The 13,846-nt window shown below is 43.9% G+C and overlaps 1 protein-coding gene across 6 annotated transcripts in view; it reads right to left on the reverse strand.

Moving 5' to 3' along the window:
• ACY1 (aminoacylase 1) overlaps positions 1-13,846 on the reverse strand; it is a 62,929-nt gene that overhangs the window by 17,336 nt on the left and 31,747 nt on the right. For all 6 annotated transcript variants that reach the window (XM_070738704.1, XM_070738706.1, XM_070738707.1 and 3 more), the window contains exons 7-12: positions 9,345-9,434; positions 8,740-8,796; positions 4,336-4,409; positions 3,768-3,817; positions 2,382-2,526; positions 187-255 (exon numbers count right to left, since the gene is read on the reverse strand). In XM_070738704.1, the coding sequence (XP_070594805.1) occupies positions 187-255; positions 2,382-2,526; positions 3,768-3,817; positions 4,336-4,409; positions 8,740-8,796; positions 9,345-9,434 (485 nt within the window). The remainder of the gene's footprint in view (positions 1-186; positions 256-2,381; positions 2,527-3,767; positions 3,818-4,335; positions 4,410-8,739; positions 8,797-9,344; positions 9,435-13,846) is intronic.

Below are 13,846 nucleotides of genomic sequence, written 5' to 3' on the forward strand. Positions count from 1 at the left end.
GAAGCAGCAGTAGCACTAAAAGAGGCTGTGGAGCACAGGGCACCATAGAAAGACAGCCCTGTTGAGATAAAGGCCCAAGAAGGAAAGGGAGAGAAAGATAGTGGCAGTACTCTAGAAGGCTATAAGCCAAAAGCAGTTTAAAGTTTTGCTTCTAGAAGCAAAGGAAAAGTATTTCCCAGTTCCCACCTGATGGAACTCGTATGTAACACCTTCTCCAGCAGCTTTGCACCAAGATGTGAGTTGCTCCTCAAATGCCTGCAAAACAAAGACAAATCAATATGTGATATGGGAAGGCACGTTCTTCCGAGCAATGCTTGGCCAGGTACCCTACTTTTCATTATCATATTATTCTATTCTACAATTCATTCTTTCCTGCCTGTTTAAGAATACTACCTCACAGATAAGGAACCATCAAATACGTAGCTTCAAAGCTCCAGACTGATCAAAGGTCTGTATGATAGATACCTGACATTTCTCTCCAGGGCAGCTTCTGGGGGAATGTATTGCAAAACATGGTTGATCTTTCATTAAGCAGACATAGAGCATGAATGCCCTCAAGGCTACCAGAATTCAGGACTCTTGAAAGTAATCTACAAGCAAAGGGATTAAGCTCTCTGATTCTTTCAAACATCAAGAAAAGTTATTAAGGGCTTCCATAATAAGAGTTGCAAACACTGCAAGATTGTTAAACAAGCTAACAATATTTTATAGGGCAATTTAACAAGTTACATTTTTTTTAAAAGCCAAAAACAGTTTTAAGATTTATAAGATTGCTCATTTCAAACAATAGGTGGTGTACAACATAAAAATAACAATGAATCAGAAAAGAAGGGGGGGAAAACAAACCCTATATATAACAATAAACAAATTATAAATGTAAAATGATGAAAGGCACACAATAAAATCATCAGAGGGGAACTAACATACAACTAGCCCCAAATGCCTAAGGGAAGAGCCAGGTCTCAATGGTTTTTTTTAAAGGTGAGAAGAGTTAGGGGCTGTCGTATATGGGGTGGGGAGAGATAGGGCCAAACACAAAAAATGGCAGCTTTTCTAGGTCCTGAAGATGACAAGATTTAAAAGAAAGACTCTGGAGCATGCCCTCTATGTGAGAGAATGTGACACAGGGAGATGTTCTTAGGAGAATTGATCCAGTCCTATGCCATGTAGGACTTTAAAGATACGAACCAGCAGCTTGAATTGACCCAAAACCCTATTGGGAACCAGTGTAGTTCATCAAATAGTGGTATTACATGGGCATAACAAGATAGGCCCATAACTACTTGCAAATAACTACTGTAGATTCATTTTATAATGAATACCAGCTGAAATGGTATAGGGCCATGATGGCAAACCTATGGCATGCGTGCCATAAGTGGCACATGGAGCCATATCGGATGGCACGCAAGACTTTGCCATGTTTCAGCTCTAGCATGCATGTGCACGCTAGCCAGCTGATTTTCAACTTTGGGAAAGGCCATTTTGTCCTCTGGATACTTCAAGGAAGCTTCCCTGAAGCCCCGGAGGCAAAAAAATTCCCCCAATGGACAAACCGGAAGTTTGGGAAAACACACTTCTGGTTTGCTGTTGTTCTGTTTTTTGCACTCTGGAGGGTTCAGGGAAGCTTCCTGAACCTCCGGAGTGCAATAAACAGCATAATGGGCAAACTGGAAGTACATTTTCTAAACTTCCAGTTTTCCTATCATGCTATTTTTTGCACTCTGGAGCTTCAGGAAACTTTCCTGAACCCTCCGGAGTGCAAAAAACAGCACAACAGCAAACCAGAAGTGCGTTTTCCCGAATTTCTGATTTGCCTGTCTGGGCATTTTTTTCACCTACCAGACTTCAGAAAGGCCTACGCACATGCACGGGGGGCAGTGTGGGAGGGGGAGAGGCATGCGTGCATGGGGGGGGAAGGGAAGGAGTGTGGGCACATGAACACAAGCTTTCACACCCAAAAAAGGTTCGCCATCACTGGTATAGGTTTTCCTGCCTGAACATGAAGTTGGACTAGGAAACCTCTATTCTATTCCTATTCTGTGGTGAAATCCATTTTTTTTATTATCTTCTGTGGGCATGGGAAAATATTGCAAAATCTCCATTCCCACCCCACTCTGGTGCCAGCCAGAGGTGATATTTGCCATTTCTTCAAACTATTCAAAATTTCCACTATCGGTTCTCCAGAACCTGTTAGAACCTGCTGGATTTCACCCCTAATTCTATTCCATTCTATTATTCCGATCTGTTCTATTCTATTCTACTGCTGTTGCTGTTTCTAGCGTAGTTGGGAAGAGCTAATACATTCTCTGCCCAGTTTAGGATGAGTTATTCAAGGCAAATCTTTATGGAATGAAAAGTGGTAACCTTCTCGTTCTCTGTACCTTTAAGTCCTCTGTGGGAGGGATTCGGATGTCAAAGGCAACAGAGAGCTCAGAGGGGACAACATTGAATGATACTCCTCCATTCAACATGGTCAGGTTCACGGAAGTTACATCTCCTAAAGTGAGATGTCCCTCTGTTTTCAATCTGCAAGAAAGAACAGAAAACAATTATAGAGTTTCTTTAAAATTTTAAAAAATATTCACTGCTAAATCCTTGAGAATGAAGAACCTGTATGTGGAAGGGCATGTGATCATCTGCTCAAATGATTCTGTAATTTACACATTATCTTTAAAACATACATGCATTTATCAGAATTATTACATGCATTAATTTAATCTCATACGTGTTGCTCAAAGTTCTCAGATTCTAACCAACTACATACTAGTATTGTGAGAGTGGCTCCTACAAGTGAACCCAGTCGTATTTCTGAAGATTCATACATGACAAATGGTAGACATTGTAACATCTAACAATATGTAAATAAATGTCACCACACAGAAGATTTTCAAATTTTAATGTCCTTTGTGAATACAATGCCACTCTGGATTTACAAAGCACCTCTTTAAAGTGCTTCACTTATCAGAAATTCTTAGGAGTTAAACAAAGTGCATCACTATATACAGTATTATAAATGAAGGCAAGGATAGTTTTTGTGAAATTGTTTTGTGAATTTCATCTCAGTAGAGTTATGGCAGAGCTAGGCTCTACAAACTCAATACTCAATACTTTAATACATTAAAATGAAAAACTCACAGATCCATTTTAGAGAATCAAAGGGCAATGAGAGATATATGTCACCAGGTTTCTACAAGTGAGGTATTGCAGGCATTCCGGTAGCAGCCTGCTGATGATGCAATTTAGCCATGCTGACTCCAGCGCCCTCTTTCTTTGTCCATGCATCTTTTTTGCAATGTCCTTCTGCGCATGCACTGAAGTAGAATTGGTGCTTTTTTTCTGGTTTGAATGACTGTGTTTCGGCTTGAAATTTCCTTCTGCACATGCACAGAAGTAGAATCGCATGGTGGGACGTCGCAATGTGCACCAATAGTGAAAGGTGAGTGGAACCCACCTGTATGTTGCCTATATCTTTCAGTCCAATTATAGAAAGAAAAAGTTGCATTGTTTTTAGTATAATGGCTGAAGATTCGAATGGGTACATGTGATAGCAATCTATTCGTAATAAAAGATTGGGAGAGCAGTGCTATATAATTGTATATATCGTATACTGGGATACTCTGTATGAAAGCCATGCCACAACCTAATGATTTTGAGATGACAAAACTCTCTTCTTTTGTTGTACTTTCATAAAAATTACAGAGAGTGGGGAAATGCCATTATTCAATCATGAAGGTCAGGCATTGACTTGACCTATTTCAATTTCTTACCTTTGTTTTTCATGTTCTCTGAATTCTAGGAAAGAAGTGATCACTCTGTGCTGTGAAGGGGAAAATCAAAAGTAAATGAAATGATAAGCATTCTCGCCACTATCAATGCTTCTACAGGACTGCCTTTAGTTTCTGGGCAAGATGGGATTGTATCTCTTTTAGCGAATTAAAATAAAATGGGGAAAAATCTTTGTAAACCAAAAGTCAGCTTCCTTTTTACTCTCTAGAAACTGACGGGCTATAACTTTCATAACATAGAGCAGAGGTCCCCAAACGGGACAACTTTAAGAATTGTAGGCTTCAACTCCCAGAATTCTCCCTTCAACTCCCAGAACTCCTCAAAAGTTGCCAAGTTTAAAGACTTCTGACATAGAGGTTTACTGGCTGAATTTCATAATCAACTGTTATAGCCTGATGAAATCTGGGCACTGCAGTTTGATAATCCTACTCTAAACTGCACATTATATCCAGTGCTACTGCCAGTTCATATTTTATTTTATTTTTTACTTATACATGTTCATACCTCCCACTCTTCCTTGGCCCTGTAAATGATAGAATGGTCTCTTACCATTTTTTCAGCAGCTGTATTCTCAATGAATCTAGATCCATGTCCCGGATTCCCTTCTACTTTCACTTTAATCCCTGAGGTCATTTCAAGAAAGATCAAAAATGTAAATGTAAAAATAAATTAAAGCAAAGTAAGCCAAACGGTTACATTGTTTAACTACCACAGCAAGTAGAGCAATTGCAGTTAAAAAGTACATCCGTCTACTGGTAGTTTTGTTTAAGACTGGGTGTTATTAATATAGTGAGAAAAAACTTAAATAATTTGCAAATTAACTTTGGGTTAAATCAATTATCTTCAATGTTTCTTCCTGTGTGTGTGAACCAGAATAACTCTGGGTCAGTTATTCTGTGCCTCTGTAGCACTGACAAACTCAATTGTGCTAGAATATTTTATCTATAGTAATTAAGATGTTAAAGTGCATTTATGCAGTTCCTAGTGCATTTATACAGTGTACGCCTCCCAAGATACACCAGATATTTCACATAATTGTCATTAATTTATATATAAATTTGAAAGAGAAAAATAAGAGGGAGGGAGAGGAAAAGAGAGAGAAAGAGATCCCAAATATTAACACATTTTAATAAAGTGATATATCTTTCTCTTCCACCTGAAAGTGTTCCATGTTCCAAAGAAGCAACAATGCACTGAAGGACACAATTATACTTAATAGATAAAACTCATTTCAAAGAAATCAGCAACTTTAATAAAAGAAGAGGCTTGCTTCCTTACATTGGAAATGGCAACAAAATTATCCATAAAACTCTAACTCTATCTGTAGTTTGTAACCACAATGCATGTACTCTTTTGAAGATAAACAATCATTTTCTACATTTTTAATTATCTTTTTTTCTCTGTTTACGTTTGAAGATGATCTTGTTAATTGTGTATATTCTTTTTGTTGGTTTTTAAAAATGTATTCAAATTTTACATTTTTTTGTAATTTATAAATAAAATTTGGGGGAAAGTTAATGCATATGCCATCTTTTATAATAAAATAGAATACAATAAACACAATAATAAAAACAATTAACATATATACAGTACACCACACATATACACACACAAGATTAATACCGTGTTTCCCCGATAGTAAGACAGTGTCTTACTTTCTGTTTACCCCCAAAAGCCCCCCTACGTCTTACTTTCGGGGTATGTCTTATATTGGAAAAAAATTGTCGAATTTTTTGTTTTAACCATAAAATTAACATTTATTAACAACCTGAACAGTACTGTATTCACCACTGTCTCTTTCCTTTCTCTCATTCCCTCTTTCTCTCTATCCTTTCTATCTCTCACTCTTTCCTTCTCTCCCTCCCTTTCTCTCTCTTTCCTTTCTCTCATTCCCTCTTTCTCTCTATCCTTTCTATCTCTCACTCTTTCCTTCTTTTCCTCCCTTTCTCTCTTTCCTTTCTCTCATTCCCTCTTTCTCTCTATCCTTTCTATCTCTCACTCTTTCCTTCTCTCCCTCCCTTTCTCTCTCTTTCCTTTCTCTCATTCCCTCTTTCTCTATCCTTTCTATCTCTCACTCTTTCCTTCTCTCCCTCCATTTCTCTCTCTTTCCTTTCTCTCATTCCCTCTTTCTCTCTATCCTTTCTATCTCTCACTCTTTCCTTCTCTCCCTTCCTTTCTCTCTTTCCTTTCTCTCATTCCCTCTTTCTCTCTATCCTTTCTATCTCTCACTCTTTCCTTCTCTCCCTCCCTTTCTCTCTCTTTCCTTTCTCTCATTCCCTCTTTCTCTCTATCCTTTCTATCTCTCACTCATTCCTTCTCTCCCTCCCTTTCTCTCTCTTTCCTTTCTCTCATTCCCTCTTTCTCTCTATCCTTTCTATCTCTCACTCTTTCCTTCTCTCCCTCCCTTTCTCTCTCTTTCCTTTCTCTCATTCCTTCTTTCTCTCTATCCTTTCTATCTCTCACTCTTTCTTTCTCTCCCTCCCTTTCTGTCTCTTTCCTTTCTCTCATTCTCTCTTTGTCTCCTGGGGCTGACTGTGCCTGCCCTGCACCCCCCACCGTGGAGGGAAAGCATTTGGCATCGGCACCGCCAACCCCCCCCTCCACGAGCAGCAAAAGCCTCAGCGTCGGAGCCGAAAGGCAAACAGCGCACCCCGCCGCTTAGGCTTTTGCTGCTCCTGGAGGGGGGGGAGGATTTTCTCCTCCCCGCCCCCCCGGCAGCCAAACGGCGCTGAGGCTTTCGGCATCGGCGCCCACCCCTCCAGAAGCAGCAAAAGCCTAAGCGACTGGGCACGCTGTTTGCCTTTTGGCTCCGTCGTTGAGGCTTTTGCTGCTCGTGGAGGGGAAGGCGCCGATGCCGAAAGGCAAACGGCGCACCCCGCCGCTTAGGCTTTTGCTGCTCCTGGAGGGGGGGGGGATAGGCACCCACCCCTCCAGAAGCAGCAAAAGCCTAAGCGTCGGAGCCGAAAGGCAAACAGCGAACCCCGCCGCTTAGGCTTTTGCTGCTCCTGGAGGGGGGGGGATCGGCGCCCACCCCTCCAGAAGCACCAAAAGCCTAAGCGTCAGAGCCGAAAGGCAAACAGCGCACCCCTCCGCTTAGGCTTTTGCTGCTCCTGGAGGGGGGGGAGGATTTTCTCCTCCCCGCCCCCCCGGCAGCCAAACAGCGCTGAGGCTTTCGGCATCGGCGCCCACCCCTCCAGAAGCAGCAAAAGCCTAAGCGACTGGGCACGCTGTTTGCCTTTCGGCTCCGTCGTTGAGGCTTTTGCTACTCGTGGAGGGGAAGGCGCCGATGCCGAAAGGCAAACGGCGCACCCCGCCGCTTAGGCTTTTGCTGCTCCTGGAGGGGGGGGGGATAGGCACCCACCCCTCCAGAAGCAGCAAAAGCCTAAGCGTCGGAGCCGAAAGGCAAACAGCGAACCCCGCCGCTTAGGCTTTTGCTGCTCCTGGAGGGGGGGGATCGGCGCCCACCCCTCCAGAAGCACCAAAAGCCTAAGCGTCAGAGCCGAAAGGCAAACAGCGCACCCCTCCGCTTAGGCTTTTGCTGCTCCTGGAGGGGGGGGAGGATTTTCTCCTCCCCGCCCCCCCGGCAGCCAAACAGCGCTGAGGCTTTCGGCATCGGCGCCCACCCCTCCAGAAGCAGCAAAAGCCTAAGCGACTGGGCACGCTGTTTGCCTTTCGGCTCCGTCGTTGAGGCTTTTGCTACTCGTGGAGGGGAAGGCGCCGATGCCGAAAGGCAAACGGCGCGCCCCCGCCGCTTAGGCTTTTGCTGCTCCTGGAGGGGGGGCGATCGGCGCCCACCCCTCCAGAAGCAGCAAAAGCCTAAGCGGCGGGGCGCGCCGTTTGCCTTTCGGAGGAAGAGGAGAGGGAGCGGATCGGGCGGGGCGGGGGCAGCGCCTTCTACTGCCGGCGCCTCCCCGCCCCCACCCCCCCCACGGGCTGGCAGGGGGATGGGGACTGCGCGCCCATGGAAAAGGGCGCGCGGGGGGGTATTTTGGGGTCCGAAGGCAAACAAGACAGGAGTTGCCATGGAAGGACTTTGGAAGTGACGCCGGCTGCTTTAAAATAATAAATTTACTCAGCGGTAAGTTCCGCGGTGTCTTTCAGCGCTTCCTTACAAAAATGGGGGTGGGGGAGAAGGAAAGAAACTGGTACAGCAGCCGGCGTCACTTCCAAAGTCCTCTCCAAGCAGAGGATGCTACCTCTCCAAGCAGAGGATGAAACCACAGCGGAGGCAGAAAGTGACTGCAGCAGCGGCCAGCGGCAAAAGCAAGCGTAACGTAGAGAGGATCTGGCGGCAATACCCCCCGTGTTTCCCCGAAAGTAAGACATATGTCTTACTTTCGGGGTATGGCTTATATTAGCCGACCCCCCTGAAACCTCCGATATGTCTTACAATCGGGGGTGTCTTACTATCGGGGAAACACGGTAGCTATATACTGTATATTCACCTAATTTGCAGATACATAAGTGAATGCTAATAACCAGATTTGGTTGCCAACATTAACTGCAGTATTTTTGAGTTTTTACGGAATCAGATTTCAACATTTGCATTAAATTAAATTAATTAAATTAAATTACAGGCATAGACTCTAAAATATCAGAAAGTTTCGTAATGCCTTTAGTGAAATTCCAAACTATAAAACAACAGTCCTCAGGGGAGATCTAAAATTCTACATCAATCCAGTGATGTAACTGTGACTATAGTTCTACAGAGTGAAAACCGATGTGGCAAAGAAATTGTTCTTTGTTCTTTATTGTTCTTTATGTCTACTGTATAAATATATATATTTATACAGTAGACATAAAACTGACAAAACTCCAGAAACTGTTCAAAAGAATTCATGCATTATGTGTTGCAGAGATAGGGCAGATGGTTTTCAATATAGATCTTGGATAATGTAGATTAGAAAGAAAACAGATGAGAGAGAGTGCAACAATATTTCAGATCTTACTTACACCATGGACATTTCTCCCCATAGAATACAGTGAAAGCATCTGTTGGGTTTGCCAGGCCTAGGAAGAAAATAAAACAATAATCGTAAATAACAAATGCCATTCAAATATAGAGGCGGCTTTCTCCAAAGCCTTTTGGCTAGCTCTTATAACCTCAACTAAATGGGACATTATCATCATCATCATCATCATCATCATCATCATCATCATCATCATCATTATTATGTAAAGTATCTGTACCAAGGCTGCATAGATCTTCCTTCTGAAACAATAAATCTATAGTTCAGGGGTCCCCAAACTTTGCAAGTTTAAGATTTGTGGGCTAATTCCCAGAATTCTCCAGCCAGCTGAAGCTGGAGTTGAAATCCACAAGTCTTAAAGTTGCCAAGTTTGGGGACCTCTGCTATAGTCATACAGCTTTGAGAAGGAAACTAAGTAATCATAAAGAACAATTTTGCCCTGAGTCTACGGAGAAGGGCGGCCTAGAAATCCAAATATAAATAATAAAATAATAATAATAAAATTTTGTTAAGGAAAAAAGGAAAATGATTTCAGTTTCAGTATTGCTTTCAAAATTGCTACCCAAATGCCACACTATAGATTTTCACCTTCATCCAGGGCAAAGCCAACATTAAGTGCTGCAAACTCAGGAGTCTTCACAAACAATTCCATCCCCTTGTGGCCCCCAATCTCTTCATCTGCAGGAAAAAGAAAAACCAGACAGTTAATTTTGCTTTGATCTCCAAACCGGCATTTCAGAGGGGAAATATTTGAAGAGCTAATTACAGTGCAAAGTTCCCACTAGGATCCAAGGGAGCTTTTGTGCTTTGCAATCTGGCACGCAGGGGGCCTCCTCTCTTTGTACTAGCATAGCCCACAAAGAACAAAAATGGCTTTTCCTCCAAAACCCATTCATCAGCTTTTTTTGTGTGTCTGCCCCAAAATTTGTAATGCACCATTTCCTGTTATTAATTAGGAAAGCAATCACTCTCTTTAATGGGACATAACATCACATTTGAGACCACAAGTGCAGTTTCAATGGAATGCAACAAAAGAACAGAATACAGTGATCCCTCGATTAGCACGGTCTCGATTAGCGCGAAACGCTGCAACGCGGTTTTTCAAAAAATATTAATTAAAAAATAATTAATAATAAAATAATCAAAATAATAATCAGTCTTCTATGTTTCTATGTTTCTATGTTTCTATAAGTCCGCGCTAGTTCTCTCTCTCTTTCTCTCCCTGTTGCCGGCGTGGTATATGAGAGAGAAAGAGAGAGGCAGAGGTCGGGCGCATTACCGGGAGGTGGAGGCGGCGTGGGGACGCTGGGTGCCGGGGACACCGAGGAGGGGGTGGACGTGGCCTCTCAGCTGCAGAGCCGAACAAGGGCGGAGGCAACGGCAGAGTCCGGCGCTGGGGCCATGCGGGGCCGCTCATCCAGGGGGGCGTGGACTGGCAAGTCGCCCTCCTTTCTCTTTCTTTCTCTCTCTTATACCACACCGGTAACAGGGAGAGAAAGAGAGAGAGCGGAGGGCACCTTGCCGGTCCACGCCCCCCTAGATGAGCGGCTCCGCATGGCCCCAGCGCCGCCCAGGCAAAGGGGAAACCCCAAGATCGCTTGCCGCTTGCCGTATTGCAGCGAAGGAGGCGAAGCAAGGCTCCAAGCTGCAATACGGCAAGCGGCAAGCGGCAAGCGATCTTGGGGTTTCCCCTTTGCCTGGGCGGCGGGAAGACCAAGGGAAGGTTCCTTCAGCCGCCCAACACCTGATCCGCTCCGCAGCGCGGCAGCAGCGAGGAGCCGAAGATGGGGTTTCCCCTTTGCCTTTACCCCATCTTCGGCTCCTCGCTGCTTCCGCGCTGCGGAGCAGATCAGCTGTTGGGCGGCTGAAGGAACCTTCCCTTGGTCTTCCCCGCCGCCCACACGCAAACTCCACCATCTGCGCATGTGCGGCCATGAAAAAAATGGCGCGCATGCGTAGATGGTGTTTTTTACTTCCGCACCACTATAACGCGGAAATCGATTAGCGCGGGAGGTCTTGGAACGTAACCCCCGCGCTAATCGAGAGATCACTGTAGAACCACCTCAGAACTGCAAAAAGAACCCAAATCATTCTTCAATTAATTCCCCCCTCCTAAGTATTGAAACAGAGTATGACACACCCTAATAGTATGCTGTTTTGATGACAAGGACAGAAGGGATGAAGGGAATTAATTGTTAAAGAAATCATGTCAAGGAAAAGAGTTAGTCTCTCTTCCCCTACACTAGTGTCCTAATGAAACTTTGGAGGCCCTGTGATATAAAAAAATACATCATTTTTTAAAATGGCATTGTGATGAATTTCTGAATTTAATTATCTTTTGAATTTAATTATTGAAGTTAATTTAATTAACTTCTGAATTTAATTATCTTCTCCACATGCCATCGAATATGATCCAATGACAGTCCTGCAGCAAAAGAAGATGAGAACTCTATCAGTAAATATTTCCTTTCCATGGCTAAAGAAATCCATCACCACCATCAAAAATTTCTCATTCCACCCAGCTGCTGCTGCTGGGTTATCTGTGGAACAAGGAGCTACCCAGGGAGGAAATCAAGAGTTATCATTCTTCTATGGTTACTGAGAAGCAACATAGATACTAAACAGAGAGCTTTGGTATAGCAATAGTTACAGAGTTATTAATGCTATCATTTATGATTTCATAGAAGTATGAAAGGAAATAACTGCTGCAGTTTGTGAAGTTTTTTTATTTTAATCTTTACACTACAAATTAGTAATAAAAACAGCTAATCAACCTTATGATGAAATTTTGACCAATAGTTTGCCTTTCATTCTTTACATATACACCACTTTACACCACTCCTCTACTTGCAACAGAATACCTTACTCCACCAGATTTGAAATTTGGGGCTTCAATAACTTAGAGCTATGTCGCCTTCAATCTGATCTTAGTTTATATGTAGTTTATAAAGTCATCTACCACAATGTCCTACTTGTCGATGAATACTTCAGCTACAACCACAACAATACACAATAGATTCAAACTCAATGTAAACTGCTCAAAATTCGACTGCAGAAACTTTGACTTCAGCAACATAGTGATCAATGCCTGGAATGTACTACATGATTCTGTGGTTTGTTCTCCAAGCCCCCAAAACTTAGTCTGTCTACAGTGGACCTCACCCCATTCACCCCAGCTGGCTGAAGCGTAGACATCAGAAGGTTGTTGTTAATGGCGAGTATTCTGAGCAGAGTCTGGTTACAAACGGTGTGCCACAAGGGTCTGTTCTGGGTCCTATTCTTTTTAATATATTTGTGAGTGACACAGGGGAAGGTTTGGTAGGGAAGGTTTGCATATTTGCCTATGACTCTAAAGTGTGCAATAGGGTTGATATTCATGGCAAACTATTTAACTTTACTAGATAAATGGTCAAAGCAATGGAAACTGCAGTTTAATGTTTCCAAATGTAAAATAAGGCATTTGGGGAAAAGGAATCCTCAATCTGAGTACAGTAATACCTCGTCTTACGAACTTAATCGGTTCCGGAAGTAGGTTCGTAAGGTGAAAAGTTCGTAAGACGAAACATTGTTTCCCATCGGAAACAATGTAAAAGCGATTAATGCGTGCAAAAAGAAAAAAAATCACAAAATGGCGCTCCGCTGGGCGCTGCCACCCGGCTGTCACCTTTTAAAACAGCCGGGGGGCTTCTTGGCGTTCTCCCGAACCCGAACTTTTCGGGTTCGGGTTCGGGAGGCCGCTGAGAAGCGCCGCCGCCTGGCTGTCACCTTCTGAAACAGCCGGGGGGCTTCTCGGTGTTCTCCTGAACGCCGAACCCAGAAGTTCAGGTTCGGGTTCTGGAGGCCGCCAAGAAGTGCCCGGCTGTTTCAGAAAGTTACAGCCGGGCAGTGCCGCTTGGCGGAGCACCATTTTTGCAATCGGCGACGGCATTTTTGGCTGATCTGGAGGCTGGAAAGGAGGTGGGGAATCCCAATAGGGAATTCCATGGGTGGAGCTTTGACGTCACGAAGACGTCAGTCCGTCCGGACATCTTCGTGACGTCAAAGCTCCGCCCATGGAATTCCCTATTGGGATTCCCCACCTCCTTTCCAGCCTCCAGATCAGCCAAAAACACTGCCGCCGATCGCAAAAACGGCGCTCCGCCGAGCGGCGCTGCCCGGCTGTAACCTTCTGAAACAGCCGGGCGCTTCTCGGCGGCCTCCGGAACCCGAACCCAAACTTCCTGGTTCGGCATTTGGGAGAATGCCGAGAAGCCCTCCGGCTGTTTCAGAAGGAGACAGCCGGGCAGCGGCACTTCTCGGCGGCCTCCCGAACCCAAAAAGTTCGGGTTCGGGAGAACGCCGAGAAGCCCCCCGGCTGTTTTAAAAGGTGACAGCCGGATGGCAGCACCCAGCGGAGCGCCATTTTGCGATCTGCGGTGGGTTCATAAGCCGAAAAAAGTTCGTAAGAAGAGGCAAAAAAATTCCGAACCCCGGGTTCATATCACAAGGGGTTCATATCACGAGGGGTTTGTATTACGAAGTACCACTGTATTGTATTGGTAGTTCTATGTTAGCAAACACTTCAGAAGAAAAAGGATTTAGGGGTAATGATTTCTGACACTCTCAAAATGGGTGAACAGTGCGGTCAGCTGGTAGGGAAAACAAGTAGAATGCTTGGCTGCATAGCTAGAGGTATAACACACAGGAAGAGGGAGATTATGATCCCACTGTATAGAGCTCTAGTGAGACTACATTTGGAATACTGTGTTCAGTTCTGGAGACCTCACCTACAAAAAGATATTGATAAAATGTGTCCAAAGCCCCAAATGGTGGAAGGTCTTAAGCATAAAATTTATCAGGAAAGACTTAATGAACTCAATCTGTATAGTCTGGAAGACAAAAGGGAAAGGGGGGACATGATTGAAACATTTAAATATATTAAAGGGTTCAATAAGGTCCAGGAGGGAAGTGTTTTTAATAGGAAAGTGAACACAAGAACAAGGGGGCACAACCTGAGGTCAATTGGGGGAAAGATCAGAAGCAACATGAGAAAATATTATTTTACTGAAATAATACTGTAGAGGCTTGGAACAAACTTCCAGCAGACATGG

The sequence above is a fragment of the Erythrolamprus reginae genome, chromosome 2 (genome assembly GCF_031021105.1).
Source record: "Erythrolamprus reginae isolate rEryReg1 chromosome 2, rEryReg1.hap1, whole genome shotgun sequence".
Classification (NCBI taxonomy): Eukaryota; Metazoa; Chordata; class Lepidosauria; order Squamata; family Dipsadidae; genus Erythrolamprus; species Erythrolamprus reginae.